This window comes from Mercurialis annua, linkage group LG4, assembly GCF_937616625.2.
Source record: "Mercurialis annua linkage group LG4, ddMerAnnu1.2, whole genome shotgun sequence".
In the NCBI taxonomy this organism is placed as follows: domain Eukaryota; kingdom Viridiplantae; phylum Streptophyta; class Magnoliopsida; order Malpighiales; family Euphorbiaceae; genus Mercurialis; species Mercurialis annua.
Genome location: NC_065573.1, coordinates 25,266,547 through 25,288,333, shown reverse-complemented (window position 1 = coordinate 25,288,333; position 21,787 = coordinate 25,266,547). Strand labels below are relative to the sequence as shown.

The 21,787-nt window shown below is 28.5% G+C and overlaps 1 protein-coding gene across 2 annotated transcripts; it reads right to left on the bottom strand.

Moving 5' to 3' along the window:
• Window positions 1-7,663: 7,663 nt before the first annotated feature.
• On the bottom strand, window positions 7,664-16,078 carry LOC126677713 (protein fluG). 2 transcript variants are annotated; one of them, XR_007640574.2, is made up of 19 exons: window positions 15,665-16,078; window positions 14,351-14,602; window positions 14,003-14,069; window positions 13,793-13,909; window positions 13,613-13,718; window positions 13,291-13,447; window positions 13,089-13,184; window positions 12,791-12,839; window positions 12,109-12,359; window positions 11,665-11,837; window positions 11,094-11,214; window positions 10,955-11,007; window positions 10,752-10,878; window positions 10,022-10,167; window positions 9,701-9,889; window positions 9,309-9,541; window positions 8,567-8,709; window positions 8,145-8,281; window positions 7,664-8,027 (listed from the first exon to the last, which is right to left on the bottom strand). XR_007640574.2 is itself a non-coding variant. In XM_050372477.2 (18 exons), exons 1-18 carry the CDS (start codon window positions 15,824-15,826, stop codon window positions 8,219-8,221), a joined length of 2,505 nt encoding a protein of 834 aa, XP_050228434.1. In that variant the 5' UTR covers window positions 15,827-16,077; the 3' UTR covers window positions 7,664-8,218. The 2 variants fall into 2 exon arrangements, 1 of the variants encoding a protein (XP_050228434.1); XM_050372477.2 differs by having other exon boundaries at window positions 7,664-8,281; window positions 15,665-16,077.
• Between the last annotated feature and the right edge of the window lie 5,709 nt (window positions 16,079-21,787).

The window sequence follows — 21,787 nt, the reverse complement described above, 5'->3', positions numbered from 1 at the left end:
TTGCTTTTTTGTTTTGTTTCTTGCAAGTTTTAACTATATGAGATATATTTGATTGTTGTTCAAATCGTTGTATTCTGTTTGCTTTGTTGGTAGGCTTAATCATTGAATAAATACCCAATTCTTTTGATTTTTTTTGTTTACATCTCAAACTTTCATAACCATCAATTGTGCCTCATTTCTTTATTTTTAATTTCAATTATATCCATTTTCTTCAAATTGTGATTTTTCACTTGGGATAAAAGTTTAAATGTTATTCATATTTTGCACATAGTTCAAGTTTTAATACCTTTTAAAACATTAAAGACTTATTTAGACTGTAAGTTAAATATGTAGACATATATGAAAATTTTTAAGAGTAAAAAACTCTAATTTGAAAAAAATGGATTCAATTGAAACTGAAAATTGGAAAATATAAATAAAAACGATGAGTTGATAATTCAAAATATTAACGAAAATTCAAAAGAATAGAATAATTTTAAATGATTAGACCTTTTTTTGTTATTGTTGGAGGTAGATATACATTATTTCATCCATAGCAATTTAATAGATACTTTTGGGAAATTACATATAATAAAGAAATTAGCTATCCAGAAAAAGAATTAATTTATAAAAATATCATAAGTCCTAACTGTCTCTATTTAATTAAAGAGTGGTCTTGTTTTTTAAATACTATATATACAGCATATAATTTGAAAGAATCGTATTAAATATATTTTTTAGGACGAACTTTTTTTTTATTGGCAACATTCAAACTGACATTTTCAGTTTTAGATATTGTGATTTTATTACCTAGTGATATGAATAATTTATGAGCTCATGTTTACCCTACTTCATTTTGTTACAAGTCAAAAATTAACTAGTAACGATGATCAAACAGAAAATTAATTACTAACTAAATTTCTCCATTTTCTAAATATATAGTCAAGCACAAAACAAGCAGTCAATTACAAAAGACAAAAAAAAACAAAAAAAAAACAAAAGGATGTAATGCTAAAACCCTGAAAAGAAAAACCATAATACAGTTCAATATTTTGATTTTTTTTTTATACAAGTAACCTACTTTCAAAGAAGATTATAAAAAGTTGTTGAAAAACTTAATTTTAGAGCTAATCTGAAAAAGAGAAAAACTGGTTTTTTCAACTAAAAATGACAGACTAATTTAGTGATCGGTCGCTGTCCGTGGTGGTCGATGAATCTGATGCGGATGTTATATAGATTCTGACAGATTTTATATTTTATCCGTATATGATCAACAATTTAAAAATGTAGGTGGATCTGACGTGAAATTTAGATAAATCTAGGTAGACGTCAAATAAACAATTCAAAATTTTATTGGATCTTCCGTGACTTATAGATGGACTTTAGATTATTGTATTCATGTTATATTGAGTATTTTTATATAGAGGAAATTACACCGTTTACTAAAAAAAAATAAAAAAAATATTCGTTGACTTTTTTTATTTATAAAAACACCGAGTTGACTTAGAAATATTTATAAAAATGCCAAAAAATAAAAAATAATTGGAAAATACGGTGGATATTGTTGTTATAATGTCAGTATACTATTAAACTAAAAGTGTACTAAAATTATACAAAATTATACAAAGAGTATACACATCAGAACATACTGAAATTTTATTAATATTAAATAAAAATTATACCAACATTACACCACATTGTATACTAATTATTAAATTAACAATTTACTAAAATTATATCAACAATATATAAATTCTCTGATTTATTACCAACTATAATGAGAATATCTATATCTATATCTATACTATATATAAAATCACGGATTGGGGGGGCATGCAAATTTACTGAATAATCCTTTTCAGTTTATTACTAAATAAAGGTTTTATAATCATTAACTAATTAGTTATTTAATTAATTACTATTATAATTAAAACCCTAATTAGAATAGGTAGCTAAATTGTCTCCAATTTAGTTTTTAGTATGTAATAAATAACTAAATTATCTCAAAATTAGTAGGAATACCTTAGAATAGATAGCTAAATTATCTCCATTTTAGTTTTTAGTATGTAAAAAATAACTAAATTGTCTCTAAATTAGAGGAGACTGAACTACAAAATTAAAACACTGCGTTTGGTTAATATATTATTATTTAAATTTAAATTTTATTATTTTTAAAAATATTATTAGTAAAATTAAGTTAATTATTTAATTATGGTTATTATAAAACCAAAAGAAGAATAAATTCAGTATGAAAAAAAATTTAATAACCGAATTTATTATATTTACTTTTACAAAAATTCTTAATTAATTTAATATTAATTATAAATAAAAATTGATATAATTATAATAAATTTACTAATATGTACATTGACAAGTTACGTTACAAGCCACGTGCATAGCACGTAATACGAAACTAGTATATTAAAAAAAGTCTATATATTATCAATTAGAAAATATATATAAAAAAATAGTATCCGTAGAAAGTATATTAAAATTATACCAATAGTAAACCAAATATTGTTTTCAAATTCTCTGATTCATAAATTCTAATATACCGACATTATACCAATATTATAAACACCGTATTTTTGTAAATAATTTTTATTTTTTGGTATTTTTTTAAATATTTAAAGTCAACTCAATATTTTTATAAATAAAAAAAGTCAAGAAGTATTTTTATAAATATTTATAAAATTTTGAAAAAACAACAAAATTGCCAAAAAAATAGCTTCTATTTTCACACATTATCATATCACCATGAAAAATAACATCTATGCCACTTTTGTAAAAAAAAATTCAATAGGAATTGGGTCCAATTCCATATCCAATTCAGTTTACAAACTGAATTGGATAGACTTCTTTAAATAAGTACCCTACATGGCTATAATTAATTAGATTTTTACTGTTGACCAAAAAAAAGTTGATGACATATCTTTTAAGTTTCTAAATTGCACAAATAACTTTATGATATTTGAGGATTACTGTCAACTATAAAAAAGGAAGGAAGTGATTAAAAGAATCAAAATCTCCTACAAAATCTCAAAGCATAAATATATAGCAATTAATATTGAAGAATCTTTAATAATCCTTAATTATAATAACTAATAATTTGAATTATATGCCATAAACGGCAAAAGGGAAACCAAAAAAATAAAATGATTAAAAAAAATGAAAACAACAAGCATTTGAGAAACAAAAAAAATCCAAAAAAACAAGAAATTCATCAACTCATCATAAACAATCAATAAATATGAATACACAATATACATTTATTTATTTGTAAAAAAAACTGATATACTGTCAGTTTATATGTAGTTAACCATTAATAAATTAAATTTAATAAAAAATTTATTAACATCATAAAATCATTTTTAGATAAATCTAACAATAATATATCCTAAAATTAACAGTACACGAAATTAGTTAACTGTCAGTTAACCAGTAATCACTTATTAGTTAACTTTAAAATACACAATTCAAATTTACTAATGATTTATTCAAAATAAACTTTATTACAAGTTTACCAACGGTTAACCCAACGTTTACTAACAGAGTACTAAATATAAAATTATTGATGTACCATTAGTAAATCATTGGTTAACCAATAAACAACTACAGATATATAAGTGAAAAAAAAATTACAAACAGAAAATCAATAGCATCATTGGAAGACATCCAACAGTTTACCCAAAGTTAACCATTAGTGTATTAAAAAATAAAATTATTGGTTTACAATTAGTACACCATTGGTTAACCAACAAGAAACATATATAACACTAAAACAGAACTAAACATAACATTTAATGTTTAGTAACATTTAACCAACATCATAAAACAAGAAGTTTAAACAAGAACAAAGTAACATTTTGTTCACTAATAACAACTGTGTTCATAAACAAAAAAAAAACAAATAAATCTCTGTTGACCAAAATCCAAGCGGCGGCGCGGATCATCACCTTCATCGATCAAAATCAGCGGCGGTCTGGATTTGAAGCTGCCGCCGTTCGTGAATAGATGGCCGACGTTTCCTCAGAACCAAAATATGAAAATGGAAAGGACTTTCACGGCAACAACTGCTTCCTCAAGCCGATTGGAAGGAAAAGACGCTTATTTGAAGAAAAAACAAGAGATTAATTGCAGAGAACCGATGTAGCCACCATTTTTAAGCGAGATCTGCCTCAGATTGTAGAAGCGATGGCAAAATTTTTTCTCTTGTGCATTAAAAATTCTAAATGGGTAGGTTAGATTGATGAATTAAATGGTCAAAGATAGTGGAGAGTTTAATGGCAAGAATCTCGCATGAATCTTAAATTACCAAACTTGAAAGATTGTAAAATAGTTTTCCCTTTTAATGAAGGTACAAAATAGCAATAATAAAGGTTATTAATTTAAAAATAAACTTAGAAATTGTATTTATCAAAAGAGAGATTGTATATGTCAAAAGAGAAATTGTGACCCGTATGTTTGAGAATAAATTAGACTTAGCCCGTAATCTGTGTAATTTTCTCAATTGGATATGACAATTTTTTTTTTAATAAAATAATTCATTTATTTATATATTTATTTAAAATTTAATTTTTATTTTAAAAATTTAAAAATATAAAATATAAAATATACAAAAACACAAAATGATACAACTTAAGAAAAGATAATTTTATAAATTATTTATCGGATACATTATTGATACATATACCGAATACGAGTGTGATGCATAAATCATTTATTTATCATGTATAATTATGTATTAGAGATGTATCTATCATGTATAAATATATACCATGATGTATCTATAAAGTAATTTTAAAAATGTATCTATCATGTATAAAATATGTATCGGAAAAAGTATAAATATATAAATGAACCTATCGAATTAGTCGGTTGTATCAAAAATGAATCAAATATGTATCAAAAATGAATCAAATATGTATCAAAAATAATCAAATATGTATCAAAAATGAATCAAATATGTATAAAAAATAATCAAATATGTATCGAAAATGAATCAAATATGTATAAAAAATGAATCAAATATGTATCGGAAATGTATCAAATATATGTAAAACAAATACGTAATAAAACGAAAAAATATGTAAAAACAAGAAAAATATTTTGAGCAATCGAATAATATATCAAATAATGTATCGGAGATGTATCACGTACGTATCAACTATGTATCAATGTACTTGAGAGGTAATAAATGGACTTTCATTAAAAAATTCAATTAAACTTGCAGTGACAGTTGACAGTTCAATTACTACTAAAATACCAATTCTAATTACCGTAATAAACCCACCTTTTTTCTCAACTCTTTTTCTAACAATCACTAATTTTCTCTATCTTTTTCTTCCAATTTTAAAAACCGCACAATCTTTCCCTCATTTTCAAAAATCGAACACAGAAGTCAAAAAACTTCTAGTTATATGAATTAATCAAAAAATTTCCTACATGGTTTCATAGGCAATGAAAACAAACCCACTAAAGATCTAAAAATTTCTGGGTATATGAATGATAAAAAGAAAAAGGCTAGATCTGTTTCTCAGCTTCTTGCTCTACAAAAGTAATCAAATAACTTTCTACATTATTTATTTTAAAATTGACTTAGTAACTCCAATAATGCTGAAACTGAATTCTTTGGCGCACTCTAATTAAAACTCATCGTTTTCATCTTGTGCATTCAATAATAACTTTTTCTTTCCGCCTCTTGTTGCGGCGGCGGAGGCGACGGCTAAAGCTTTAACTCTAATTTGAATGCCGACTCTAGCCATTTCCATCATGAAATTCGCTTTAATGCAGTGATAGAAAGGATTTTAATGGTGGAAATTTGGGTTGTGCAGTAAGAAGAAGAAAGAGGAAAGTGAGGGTAAAAAGGACAAATGTAAGAGATTGTAGAGAAGAAAAAGGAAATCATTAATGATACGTGTCCCTATTCTATGAGAATGGTACTAATGAAAGAAAAGTGATAATTATGGCATTGATGTAAACTTTTAAAAAGAAATGGTAGAGTGTGAAATAAAAGCTCATATTGTGGTTTTTTTTGTTATTTTCTCTAAAATTTTAGGTATTTTGGTAGGAATCCCTTTTATATAACCTTCTAAATTTTACCTATCAGTTTAATCCACCTGACATGGCATATGCCACATGATTATTTTTTTCAAAAATATATTAGAGTACTACTATATAAACCACCAAATTGTACCTCATAATTTATCCTACCTGACATGCCATGGCACATAATTACTTTTTCCTAAAAAATATAATGCTTTATTTGTAAAAAAAATTATAATCTAAATCCTAAATCCTAAACACTAAATGCTAACCCTAAGTCGTTTGTGTACCATGTGTATTTTCCGCATGTGAAATGGGAGGCGGTACAATTTGAGGGATTATAAAGCATTTTCTACCATATTTAATTCAAAATTTTAGATGAATTCTAAATGAATCTAAGCAGATTTTAAATAGCTATAATATAATTCAAAATTTTGGTGGGTCTTACATGAATATGATGGCAACCTTAATAGATTTTGTAATGTTATATTAGTATCAGATCCATTTTACGTTGATTTTAAGTAAAATTTATGGTTACTTTATGGAGTAGCTCACGAACTTGCAGCTCATGCAACCACTAATGAAGAAACAATTTGGGTAGCTTCAGTCCCGTTTATAGCAGAAGCAGTTTTGTTGAAGGACCTGGATGACATTAGAGAAATGCAAGTTGTGTTCAATTCTTTTAGCTTTTTAGTGGTTTTAGTTTTTATTTTTCTCATTAAAATAGATAAAGAAAATTGATCCTTTAAGCTGAATGCAACAATATAAAATCTATCAAAATTCACACACACACACACACACACACACACACACACACACACACACACACACACACATATATATATATATATATATATATATATATATATATATATATATGTGAATGTTGATAGTAAATGTATAATGTGTATAATGTGCACTTTAAATAGATCTAGACGAAATTTAAATTTATCCAGGCGATCTAATATTTTTTATATTAATATTATTTAAAATTAGATGAATCTTATGTGAATTTTTTTGATAATTTTAGTGAGTTTCATATCGTTGTATGAGTATAAGTTTTATTCCAAGCGAATTTTAAATGATTCATGATAATCTAAATAAATTTTATCTTCAATTTGAATGTAGTAAAAATAGAAGTCAAAAGCAAAATAACATGGTCGATATTTTTTTTAGTCAAAGGTATAGAGTTAAAGTCAAACAGTCAACAAACCATCAGACTGCCGTCAACTGTTGTCCATATAACTCACTACATTAATAAAGCTCTTGTAATATTTTTTTAGATTGTTTCATATTCAAAATTCGAATCCCATATCATTGATTGAAAGGGAAGCACCCTTGTCATGCCATTCCAATGCCGCCGGTCAGTTTAACGTTTTGAGGGGATCAATTTGGTCAAATTAGAATAAATGGTTAAAGTTCATTTCAAGGCCCGTATTTTGCTTTGACGTCGAAAATAACAAAAATGATTAAAATGCATAACATGCCCAAGTAAAAGTTCGTGTCCCTTACACTTCATTATCCTGCTATTAGAATAGCGTTAAAATTTCTTATAAGAAATTAGAGTTCAACAAGCTCAGATAGTTTTCTTTTCCTTTGTATTTGTGAAAAATAGCAAAAATGATTAAAACGCATAACATGGCTAAGTAAAAGTGCTACTGTCCCTTAAAAGAAAACAGAGTTCAACAAGCTCATAAGTTAAAGATGTTCAAAGAAGATATATCAAGATAATTGATTCTGAAGATCAATAAACTTTTGAATTTTACTGAACTATTTTTTTTCTTTTTGATCACCAAATTTTTAATTTTTTTAATTTTGATATTTTTCAGCCAAAACTGATTAGGTGACAGCCGGAATTAATTTATTTTTTTACCTGAAAACTTGTAATATATGCATAATTTGACCTAAAAACTCATTTTCAAAGTGAAATTATGTATATGTGATAACTTTTCGAAGTAAAACTAGTAAAATCCGATAGCCACATGTCATCTTCCGGCCGCCACCTATTGACCGAAAATACCAAAATGAAAAATAATGAAAATTCAATGATCGAAAAGAAAAATTATTTAATGACTGAAATAAAAAAACTAAAAGGTTCAATGATGGTTAGGATTAATTACTCCGCGTCATAATTTGAGTCCAACAGCTAATTCCTTGGGCCGGTGCAAACACTATCAAGTTAACGGTAACGTAATCAATAGCGATGTATCAATTGCTTGTATGCCTCCTTATTCTTTGAATAGTACTCAATCTCAGCCTGCAATCAATTACAATAAAATTGAATAAATTATCACTTGATTTAATTATCAAAAAAAAAAATCACTTGATTTGAAGAGGGGAATAGAATCATATATCAACAAAATTTCTAAATTCAATGCATGTGTACAGAAACTCAATGAACCAATGTTTTACCAAGTAAAAAATAATGGGGTTAGAACCAATTTTGCACAAAATCAATTGGCTCATGCTCCCATTTAATTCCACTTGTAAGTTACTTGATTTCTTTTTATTATTAGGAAAGAAATGTACGATGAGAGCATACCTTGCGGACTCCTTTAATGGCGACCAAAAGCTTTTCCCCTAGAAGATCCTCCATGACTTTGTCTTTCTTTAAAGCTTCTAAAGATTCAGAAAGCGATGAAGGCAATCTTTGTAGCTCTGCCTCTAGAATGAAAGGATTTATATCTGTTTAAGAGCACAAAATGATTAAAATAGATGTCAAGTAGAAAAGAAAAATTAATACACAAATATAGTTTGGCTGACATTGAACAATAGCGAGCTGCACTTATAATTTCGGGGTCCCATGTGAGGTTATATTTAACTATGTTTTATTAAATAATTTGATATTAATAATTCACTAAGTTCACTACATCATAGAAAACGAAAAGAATTATAACTAGGACTGAGTATCAAAAATAATGCTATTATAAGAAGTAAGGAATATTGCTGAAGTTAGGTTGAATTATAAGTTACTCCCAAACTTTCTAAAAGTTCAATGACGAATATACGAGTGATTGGTATAAGTCTGAGTATTTTTTACAGGGACAGAGAAGGACTATAAAAGATTTGAAAAAAGATAACATGGGAGATGTTGAGACCTGGAGACACCAGGACCCCTTCAGCTCCCAATGTACTCTTCAGGAAATAACATAAGGGGCTAGAAATAGAACTCCATAGACAGTTGGTTAAATATCAAATGGTCCTTTTACGCATTGTTCGGTTCTTTGATAAGGTGGAAGCTCAGTGATGTAAACGAACGAATCAAGAATAAACAAAAAACTTACCAACAGGTTCAGGCAGAGATTGATGCTTCCTCAGGCCATCAATGCCGGCTGCAATTATAGCAGCCAATCCCAAGTATGGATTTGCACATCCATCAAAAGATTTAATTTCAAAGTTGCTGACTAGACCATCTGATATTCCTGGCGGGCAAGCAGTTCTTAGTGCAGCTTCCCTGTTTTCCTTTCCCCAGCACTGATATGCTCCACTCCATGTGTTAGGCTGTATCCGATCATAACTACAAAATAACAACAATGTGGTATAAGCACATATAGGAGCTTCAGAAAATACTAAAAGCCCGAACCCAGCAAGCTAATCCATGTATATGAAGATAGTGACAAAGCACAATATAAGAATTCGAAAAATTTAATATATCATAAAAAAAAAAATGAAAAACCTATTTGGAATTGGTGCTGTGAAGGCCAAAATTGAAGGAAGATGATGCAGAACTCCTGCCATGAACTCCTCCCCAATGGCTGAAATTCCATGCCTGGAGGAACCATCAGATGCCATAAAAACATTTTTCCCATTCTGTGACAAACTGATATGAACGTGGGATCCAGAACCAATGTCATCTAAGGCATACCTAGCAAAAAGAAAATGTCAGTATGCCATGCAGATTAATCCTTACCACGTGTATATTATATAAAATATACAAAAAAAATGAAGATAATATGTAAATATGCAAACATCAATATTAAAGAAACTATGAACCTACTTTGGCACAAAAGTCGCCAGTAATCCATGTTTCCTTGCAACAGCCCTTATAGCCTCTCGAGCATAAACCAGGTTGTCAGCAGAGAGTATACAGGTTGTATAACCCAGGGCCAATTCAAACTGGCCTTTCCCAGCTTCTGCATGCAACTGCAAGTGTTTCAAAATTTAGGCAATCAGTAAAAGCAGAATATGTTCAAAGTAGATCGCAAAATTTCTATGCATGAGAAAGAGAGGATTTTTGTTAATGAATGATTCAAACAATAAAACTCAATTTCTATTATGGATCAAGAAGACAACATGAAAAACATAATTCTTTTTCAAAATTCATTACTTTCCAATTAAGAAAAGAGCTGTTTGCCATATATTACTCAAGATTATTAATCATACAAAATTAACCCACTCTTGTGCTTAATTGGAAGCACACATAGTTGATAGGAAGTTTTTACATAAAACACAAATATACTGACCATCTGCAAATGATGAGCCAGAACCAAAAACAAAAATAACATTACGTGACAAATGATGGAAGCACAGTCTTTACCAATCATCTAAAGAATCTCTTTTACGTTTTGCATGAAAGTATATTAGGGAAAAAAGAAACTAAACAATATTCTGAAAATCCAGGTCATGCAATTCCATCTTATTCTCTTAGGTTATAAGCAAAATAACACTTAAAACTTCATATGAGAAAACACATTATCAAATGTTAGTTTGTGAGGTTAATAATGCACCTGATCCACGGGGATATTTAGGGAGTCAAGTGCTGCGACAACTTCATGAAGTATAGGGGCAACAGCATCATACCCTGCTGCAGAGCAGTAGGATGCTGAGTCAATCGGCACCCACTCTTCTTTCTCCCTGCAAGAATGCATGGTTTGTTCAGTAATTATTCTAACAAACTGATATGCTGCTCAAAGGACTACAGTTTACATACTTTAATACACTCTTCAAGAGCACAAACTCATTTTCAAATCCTGCATTCATTACCTGGAAATAGAGTCTATGACATCAGAATAAAAGTAGATAATCAACTTCAATTTTTAGTGTAATAAACTATAGAATGTTTAACATACCAAGTTAAACTCATCTTGTAAGACTTTAGAAACCTTTCGTAAGACTTCCCTCGGGCAATACTCCCATGGTTCAGAAGGTCTAAGGTGCATGTCAGCCAAAACCATCTCCTCTTGTTTCATCCTATTGTATAAGAGATGGTACAAATTAAATAATGTAGAATAACAACCACATAAAGCTTTCCTAAAACAGATAACAATGGACCACAAATTGAATATAAAGATTCTAAGTGAACCAAAAGAAGTCTATACATGGTACTAAACAACAAGAGAATAGTTAAGTAGAACATAACGATGATGATGTAGGTTTACAATCCCTCTGAGAATTTTCAATCTATATTTCTCCTCCTTCTGGCTATTTGGTGTAGGTTTACAGTAATCCCACTGAGAGTTTTCATTTTATATATCAAGCACGTCTACACTCAGGTTCTAAGAACACAAATGTACACATTGTTTATCATTTTCTGATACTAACTTCACAGGACAGTGGAACATTACATTGGAACAAAACATTGGAAAGTTACATAGCTGCAAGGGAAAATTGAAATTTAAAGACAATTAAGCAAGATAGTACCATGGAAGTCTCCTTTTAGTTGACAAATCAGGAATAAGCCTGATCTCACCCACTCCAGTCAGATTAGTCTCATCTGCTGGACCATCAACAGCTGAAATCATCGCCATACATGCAAAAGTTAAACCAATACCATTCTTCTTCACTACATTGTTAAAGCGTTTTATGGGAACAACCTGAAAAGGGCAATATGAAAAAAAAAATTACGTAAGGAAACAAGAAGAACTTTAACGACCACAGGCTAATTTCATGACTCGAAAGTCAAGTTTTAACGTACATTAAACACCAAAATAGCCCTTAGTAGTTGTGAATAGGCCGGATGAGTTAAAAAATAAAACATAAAAACAATTTTTTTTTTCATGAAGTACTTGTCCAATAAAATTTCTAGATGGAAAATTCAATTAAGAAAACAACAAAAAATTTATTAAGAAAATCAAATAAACTCACACGGCATCGATGTTGTCCACATGCATCAGTCCAGATGATACGAACAAGTGAAACTCCACTATCTGCAGCACTATTGCTGTTGTCAATGTCATCACTAAAGGCTTCCGCGCCAATTTTAATCTTGTATAACTTTATTGCATTTTGTGCTAGGATGTTTTCAGCGGCTTCAATGGCTTCGGAAACTGTGAGGTCACCATCACAGCAAGCATCATGTAACACAGAAAACACAGTTTCACGTGTTTTCTTTGAGCCTGTTGAAACAAAAAGTATTTAAAAACAATTATGTCCATGGCTTATGTGCTTAAAGGATAAATCTTAAACCAATAGTTGATTCAAAGTTGAATGCATATCTGTATATAAACTTCATCACTTTGTCAAGCAATTAAAAGAGAGACTCTGTTATGCTTTCATTTATCTTGGTGTGAATAATAAGGAACGACCGGAGGCAATCATGCAAGCAAAAACTCAACAAAGTCGCTGTGTAGGAAAAAAAAGTTGAAGAGATGTATAAGGATGAAGTGCTTTCCTCCTCTTGCTAATGTAAGGAGTAATGAATACTTGTGAAGCACTTATAAGTTATGATAACGATAGGAGACTCGTAAAAGAAACAAAGTGTGAAGGAAAAGCATTATCATTAAAACTGAATATTAGATCATGTTAACCGACAAGAAACTAGACAAACCTAAGTAGTGGGTTTCAGGAAACGCATAGCCATCAGTGCTGAACATAACCTGCAAATTTATTTACTTTATGTCAGTAGTATTATAAAAAAACTAAACGGAAAGGCAAAAACAAAGAACAATAGATGTTTCAGAACCATTCACTGCTCCCAAAAGCATATAAATGAGAAATGAGAGAGGTATCATAGAAAAATTCTAAAAACAAATTTACACCGATAGTCACACATGCAAGAGCTTAGGCTAACAGCAAAATCTTTACTTTTTGGATTTCTCAACTGAGAGTCTTGAGATTATTATCACCTTATTAATTGGAGCTAGCTCCAACAGTTCTTTGAGTGAAGATTTCATCCCGTGGACACTGAGTTTAGGAACAGCTAAGCCAAAGTCAAGGTACACCTGGAAATATAAGCATTAGATATTATGCAAAGGAGCTTGGAGAATGAAAATAATAGTTTCACAAGGATAGATAGAAAATCATTTAACAGTAGACTGATAATATTACCTGCGGATAAACAGAGGCCAAATATGATGCTTCCTTTGAAAATGGATATGATGCATGTAAAAGAACAATACGACACTTAGAAAATCTCTCATCCTCAAGAAGCATTCTAAGGTGTAGAGGATTGGACAAGCGTAGATCCAAATCTTTGTCTCCAAAACTAATTATAGGAGGAAAAATCAGGCATAAAAGATGCTATCAGGACAATGTTAGAAAAAAAATACAAACTAGTTGCTCTCTTAGCTAGCCAAAGTGTAGACTTGACAGTTGACATTCACCGGTCATAGCATAAGCTGAATTTCAACATCTCTTTAACATTGTTTACCCGGTGTGTATCTGCATTGGCAAGTCAAACTCTAGGGCAACCTCCAAACTGCAGGCGAATACATAGTCGATAAGGCTTTTATTTGCTATGCGAATAGGCTTGCCACCTGGAAAGAGGAATTGATCAACATCTCCTATAACCAAAGTAGTAAAGTACCAAACCATGTCTCCTCCTGCTCACCATGTAAAACTTCAGCTAGACCTTCTTCAACATCTTTTCTAGAGACTTTTGTATTTATTTCGAGGCCAGTGCGGTATGCAGCTATACTTTTCAAGCCACATATTTTATCACCAACTGTATTAGATCTTAAGGAATTAACCAAAGGAAGCTTCTTTTTATTACTAACAAAATGGTAGTAGCAGAAGTACCAAAACTAATTGAAAGGATATGATCTCAAGTTTTCCCTAAAACTTTCAGTGAAGTTATCCAATGTCCAACTTGATCCATCAGTTGTCCCCTGCATAATGTTAAAAACAAAGAACAAACAAAAATAGAAGTCATATGAAATTGTTAATTGAATTTTGAAAGGACCAGAAATTTTAACGTGAAGGTGTTATTTTGGTGGTAATGAAATATTACATGTAGAGATAGTAATTACTAGCACAATGTGATAATACAGAAATATTTGCAACAATAAGTATTGTTCATACTAACAATAACTATAATCACAAGAGAAAAAGAAATGTACCAACCATGCAACTGAAAAAACAAAACAGCCAACAAAAAAAAAACTCTCACTTTGTCTAGAATCTCTTCTGCCAAGCTTTCAACTCTAAGTATTCGGCCAACAAATGAGGCAAAATTCTTGTGCCAATCAATATCATGCTTCTTGTCCAACTTCAATCCGTCATCAATGAGAATTGCAGAAATCCCCGCAGCTTTGAAGCATATTGAGCTAATGGAATCCAAGCCAGCAGCTCTGCGATATTCTTCGACTGCTTGCAATGTATTCTCACAGCCATATAATTTAGCAATATCCCTCAAGTTCCTCTTCAATTAAAACCAAACCAAAATAAACAAATGTCATAACAGAAACCCTGAAGCCAACTTACAAAAAGTCATTACAAACTTATTTTATTTAATTAACCTTATAACTATAAATTAATACATGTATAAACATACCATTTCACAAAGTTATTTACTTATATAGATTTATAGGATTGGGATTCCCTCAAGTTCATTTTAACTTGAAGGGTTAAGTTCATTAAGTCCACACCATTCATTACAAATGGATGGTGTAGATAAAAAAAAAACAAATTTTATTTTAAATGATCTACACCGTTCATTTTACAATGGATGGTGTAAATCATGAACTTGAGGGGATCTTAATCCAGATTTATAACACCAGCTACTAATATAATTATATAACAAACTGAATTAAACATTAACATTTATTGACCTTAACTGTTAGCACCTAGGAAGCAAGGAAACTTTGAAAAAGTTGCGTTTTCTGTTTTGAAAACCGGAAACTCTCGGACATTTGTATGCAACATTTCGGGCCGTTTCGTTAAATAATAAAAATAAGACACCCATCTATATATAAAAAACCTAAAAAATTATCAGCAAATAAATAAAATCAATTATGTAAAAATTCTAATATTCACATCATCTACAATAAATTTTATCTTTTTATTTATTGGATTATATTATACTTTTATAATTTTTGGAAAACTTTAAAATATTAATTTCAATTCTAATTAAATTATAGATAATTTATTACTTGTTATGAACCTAAATTTTAAGTATACTTAAATGATTTATTTCATTAATTATTATAAATGTATAAATAAAATTTAACATATATAAAAAACTTAGTGTTTAATATTTACAAATACATTCCTATATTTTTATTATTCATACATTTTTCCCACATTTCATCTATCCGTTTCCATTTCCGTACTAGGTTAGCACATATAGAAACATTTCAAAAAAAATTAGAGACAAGCTGACCTACCGAATCTAATAATTAATTAAAGCCCTACATATACAGCAACTACTCATAGAAAGGAACTCAACACATCAATTAAAACGCTGTCGTATAACGCATAATACCTTGGAAGAGAGAGATGAATGAGCGAAGGACAAGGCGTGACCGGTAGCTTCGGAGAAGGCATTAATGAAAGGAAATGAAGAATCAATCGACACAATATTGTGAGCGTGACCGTCGACTAACTCAATCTTCTCTATTACTTCTCGCAGATCTTCAGTCTCCATATTTTGTTGCTCTTCTTGTTCAGTTCTCTTCAGTGTTCACGACCGCTTGTTTAGGTGTTGATCGGAGAATGAAGGACGGTTTAGTTTGTCTGGTAGTTTGCCTTTGACATTTGACTATCTTTTTTTTCTTTATTTAGCTGTTATAATTGACCTGCAGCTAGTACAGTACTAACTGAAATTTCAAAAGTTTCTGAAATGGTCCGTAAATGGACCGCCTCCCAATAATTTCCCTCTCATATAGCTCTACAAGTGTTAGAGATTCACGCATTATAATACTCTTTCGTCCAATAAAATTAAAAGGCCGGACTTTCGTTAAAGTCCCGTGCAAATATAAACCTTTCAATTTTATTTAATTTATTATAAAATTTATAATTTTATTTTAATTATGTACAATCATAAAATTTTATTTATATGGTGTTGATGTGTAACATTAACATTTCAGCGTCACATAGGCACCACATGAATAAAATTATATAATTAGACATAATTAACATGAAATTATGTATATTAAAAAAAATTGAATAAAATTAAAATATTTAAATATTTGTAAAATTTTCAAATTTTTCAATTTTTTTTTTTGTCATTTTAACAAATTGAAAAGAGTGGCCATTTTTTTGCTGACAAAAATTAAAAAAATAGTCATATTTAATACTCTTTACATTCTATTTAAAAAATCTCATTATTATATTTGACACATATTAAAAAGATAGTAAAAAACATATATTTTTTTATCTTTATTAATTATATTTTATAATTGTATATATCAGTAATTACCTTACAAATGTGTTTAATTATTAAAATAAAATACGGAGTAAATAAGTAAGTTTAAGTTAAAAAAAGTACAATAGAGCTTTTTAAACGGAATATAAAAAAAATGATACTGACACTTTCTAAATAAAACGGAGGGAGTATTAATTTAAAATAAAATTTATGCACATTTAAATATAATGATTTTATAATAATTTAATCTTAAAAAACTTAAACGATATTATAAAAATAATTTTATAAATTTTTTAACTATTATAAAAATATTATTTTTTTATTTTTATGGGATTTGACATGGTAGTTTTCTTAAATACTATTCTTTCATTGCATCTAGTTTTGGCACATAAATTAAAAACAACAACAACAGTATGCTAATTCTACCAAGTGTACCCTATCAATTAATTTAAAATTTTTTTATTAAATAATCACTGAAAGCCTCAATAATATATTTGGAAAATAATTGTCAATGATACAGAACATAGATATGTGTATGCATGAGAGTTGAATTTTTGAATTTCGTACATATTTAGGAAGTACTCTTTACTTAAATATTATATTGAAAAATATTTTATAACCCACTTTTCGAACCCGACTCTTTTAACACACCTTATGCTGGTAAGATTTTATTGGTTAAATTCTCACTCAAAAATTTATATAATAAAAAATAAAATTTAATTAATCTACTATTTGATTGTCACCTTATACAGTAAAACAAAATTTAATCAATCTACTATGTGATATAACATTATTCTGTTATATTATTTTAATAACGGGTAGTGTTAAATACCCCAAAAATTATGGACACGATAAAAATAATTCTTTTAAAATTAAGAGCATATTAATGTTGCCTTTGTAAATAAAAGTATATTTAATTGGAAAAAATATTTTTTAAATATTGTGGGAATTCGGTTCCTACATTGAACAAATTTTCAATAAACTAACATATTTCCATAATACTCCCTCTTTATTTTTGTTTCCATGATAAGTTTATAGTTATATTTTATAATTATTTGAAACACCATCTCAACAAAATCGCTATGTTAATGTTTGGGGATTTATACCTAAAATTTTATTTTTTATGATTATTTATTATTTGTATTTTTAGTGTTGCCTATTATTCTGTAGTTTAATCTTTGAAAGATCATATAAATGTCTTTATTATATGACTTTCACTCTTTATAAGTTGCATATTCGTAATTGACTCTATCTTGGGGGGGCGGGAGACGGGCGGGGGTGTTTTTGCAAAAAAAAATATCTTTACCATGAAACTAAATAGATAAAATAAATAGCTAAGTAATTATTTTAATTAGTTATCCAAATTAGCTAAAATAGATTTATTATCTCTAACATGTAACTAAATAAAAAAGTGTACGTAACTATATTTAGGAATTACGCTAACAAGTAAATTATATGTCATCGTTATAATTAATAACTTGATTTGCATTAAAATGAATGATCTTATAAAATTTCAAAGTTTAAATATGATGATTATTGACTTAATTTATGCATCAAATAAAAAAAGAAAAAAAGAAAAAAAATATTAATGATTACATACCATATGAATTGGCTTGCTTGTTATTCAGAAGCCTGATTGTAGCCAATTTTTTTTCAAAATCTTATAATTACGATCCAGATATTAAAACTGATATGTAGTTATATTAATATAGTTTGACTTAGTGTTAACTCCTTATACAATGTGATAGTTGGATGAAATTAGGATTATGATTCCGATAATATTTGATAAGTGTTACAAGAAAATTAAAAGTTTGTTATAACTCAAATAGCCCGAAAATTATGGACACGCAAGAAATAATTCTTTTAAAATTTATATTAAGGTTGTCTTTACAAATAAAAGTGTATTTGGACAAAGAAATATTTATTATTTTTAGTCAAATTTTAATTAATTGCAAAGACACATTTTCCAAATATTGTTGGAATCTGATTCCAACATTGCACAAATTTTCAATAGACTAACATATGTTCATAATGTCCCCTCCTTATTTTTTTTCTCTGTGGCAAGTTTATAGTTATATTTTATAATTATTTGATGTACTAAAAAATAGTTTCTTTACAAAAAGAAAGTATTATCTCTACCATATAATTAAATAGATAAAATAAGTAGCTAAATAATTCTTTTAATTAGTTATCCAAATTAGCTAAAATAAATTTATTATCTCTACCATGTAACTAAGTAGATAAGTTTACTATTATCAAAAAAAAAAGTAGATAAGTTTACTTAATTATATTTATGAAATACCCTAATAAGTAAATCATATGTCACTATTAGAATAAATAGCTTGATTTGCATTACCATGACTGATCTTATAAAATTTTAAAGTTTAAATATGATGATTCTTGACTTAATTTATGCATCAAACAAAAAAAGAACGAAAATATTAATGACTACGTACCATATGGATTGGCTTGCTTTTTATTCAGAAACTTGATTCCACCTAATTTTTTTTCAGAAATTTATAATTATGATCCAAGTATTAGAACTAGTACGCATTTATATTAATAAAATTTGATTTCGTGTTAACTTCTTATACAATATGATAGTTGAATAAAATTAGGATTAGAGTTCTGATAAGATTAGATTAGTATTGCAAGAAAATTAGAAGTTTGTTATAACTTAAATAGCTTGTGAATTATGAACTCGCCTGAAATAATTCTTTTGAAATTAAGAGCACATTAAGGTTGTATTTGCAAATAAAAGTATATTTGGCCAAAGAAACATTTATTAGTATGGTCAAACTTTATTTAATTGCAAAGACATATTTTTTAAATATTGTTAGAATCTGGTTCCTACAATGCACATTTTTAAAAAAATTCTCTATATAAAATGTATTTAAAATTGTAAAAAGCAATAAGATAATTTTTATTAAAAATTGAATTAAGGTAGTTCAGTTGATATATATTCACGTAAGGTTTACATCAGGTTGATTTACGGTTTTATAAATGTCAAATACATTTCACTTAAAAGAGATATTCAGTTTGTATAGTACAACAAATCTCAAAATTCTCTTTATATAGAATGTCATTTAAGATTATAAAGAGTAGTAAGACAATTTTTATAAAAAAAAAAGTGAATTAAAATAGTTCATTTGATATAGGTTCACATCTGATTCACATCAGGTTGATTTTTGGTTTATAGTCTGTCAAATACATTTCACTTGAAAGAGACATTCAATTTGTATATAACACTAAATTTCAAAATTCTCTCTATATAAAATGTAATTTAAGATTGTAAAGAGTAACAAGACAAATTTTATTAAAAATTAAATTAAAGTAGTTCAGTTGATATAGGTTCACATCAAGTTGATTTTCGGTTTTTTATAGACTATGAAATACATTTCAATTAAAAGAGGTATTTAATTCTGGAATAAAAATAAAGAAACCATAAAGGTCAGTTGCAACAAAAACTACAAATTAAAATTAAAAACCATCAAATTCGTAAAACCATACAACAAGATATCAAACAATTCCATTATTTGTCAACACAATTAGTTGCAGCGTTCTCAATATTGAAATTTGCAATGTCATGAACTTCATGATCAACCTTCTCCAAAATTGTGGCCTCCGATGAAGAATTGCCGCCATCACCATCAATAGTCTATTCATTATCAGCTTTCTCATCAGCCGCATTTTCATTTGCATGTTTTTCGATCAATAGCTTGTCATCGGAGCGCTTATTCTCAATGTTTGTATTTATGGAGCAAACTTGTCAATATTTATCCAAAAAAAAAAATTGTCAGCACTTTCTTTCTCTGGTGTAAGATTTGACCGGTTGACCGAATCCTCAACGCCTTACTCAACTCCAATAAAGCTAACATTAAAGCTATCTTTTTTAGAATTATTTTCAGCAGCAAACTCCATTTTTTCTTTTTTTACCACAGTAAAAATCTACATGCTCGAAGATCGTTGCTGCTTTTTGCTGACAATCAGCTCAACAAAAATATAGTTCATATTCAGTTCATATATAGTTAACTTTCAGTTCCAAAAACATAAACTGAAATAACACAACTTGAATATTACTAAACCTTTATAATCAGCTCAGATTCATCAGAAGAAGACTTAGCTAAATCTGTAGAATCTTCGGAGACATATGTTTTACCAGTAACGTACATCTCATCGCTATCATTACTGTTATCGTCACGAAAGGAGATATCATCTTTTCTCAAAGTAGACAAACCATGAACCTAGAGATAGATAAGAATAATGATTAGTAAGAATGTTTCTAAAAACAAACAAAAAACTTAATTAGAAAATTAAAAATTAAAAACTGAATGATAAATGAATAAAGATACATTACCCTTTTAGAATCAACATCTAAATTAATCTTTAAACACAATTGTTTCACAACACTTAAAACTTCGGAAATTTGACTTATAATATGGCATTTAAACTCAAAAAATTTAGACTACATTTGGTTATGATCAGCAAACACGAGTTGAAACTTCTCTTTCATAGCGGCTAAATCGTTAGATTTGTTCCTTTGATTTGAATCATCCGTAATGAAAAAAGCCGGACAATAGCCATCTTCAACGCCAACCTCTTCGTTAGATCCAACACCATCACTAGACGTGCACTTTCCTTTATAACTTTTGAAAAAATCACCTAAAGAAACGGCTTTTCTTCAGTATATATCGCAGATTCACCTAATTCATTAAAACCAAATATGAACCTAATATTAACCATTTGTGACCACATGCAATTTATTAACATTAGCAATTGTTGAAATTAGACTCTACAAAGAGATATAAACCTACCTCACTTGCATCCCCGAAGAAGCACAAAAGATGGCTCTCCACACTCAATAATGATTCAAACATGTATGACAATATCAAATCAACATAACTTTAATAAGGAAAATATACCACAATTTATTAATAATTAAATAAATCAAAAGGGACATATTAGTATAAAAAGTTTCATGACAAAGACAATACCATACAATTCAATACTCTTCTCAAAACATGTTTATCAACAATAATTGTTGTATGTTTAATGTAAAGAACATCATTTCATTGTATTTGTGTCACGACCCTAATTATTGAGCCGAGACCGGCGCTAGAGAATGAGAGTGGTAGCTCCGAAACCCGTAGCAAGCCTAAAACCACTATTAATTTTTTGCATTTAAAAGTATAATAGTATATATAAAACATTTTCGGAAAAACTCTTTTAAATAATATACTT

Coding starts and splice junctions, on each gene's coding strand:
- LOC126677713 (XM_050372477.2), bottom strand. CDS start 15,826: ATGGAGACTGAAGATCTGCGAGAAGTAATAGAGAAGATTGAGTTAGTC. Junction 11,008..11,093: donor TACAAGATGAGTTTAACTTG/GTATGTTAAACA, acceptor CTCTATTTCCAG/GTAATGAATGCAGGATTTGA. Junction 8,710..9,308: donor ATCTCTGCCTGAACCTGTTG/GTAAGTTTTTTG, acceptor GCTCTTAAACAG/ATATAAATCCTTTCATTCTA.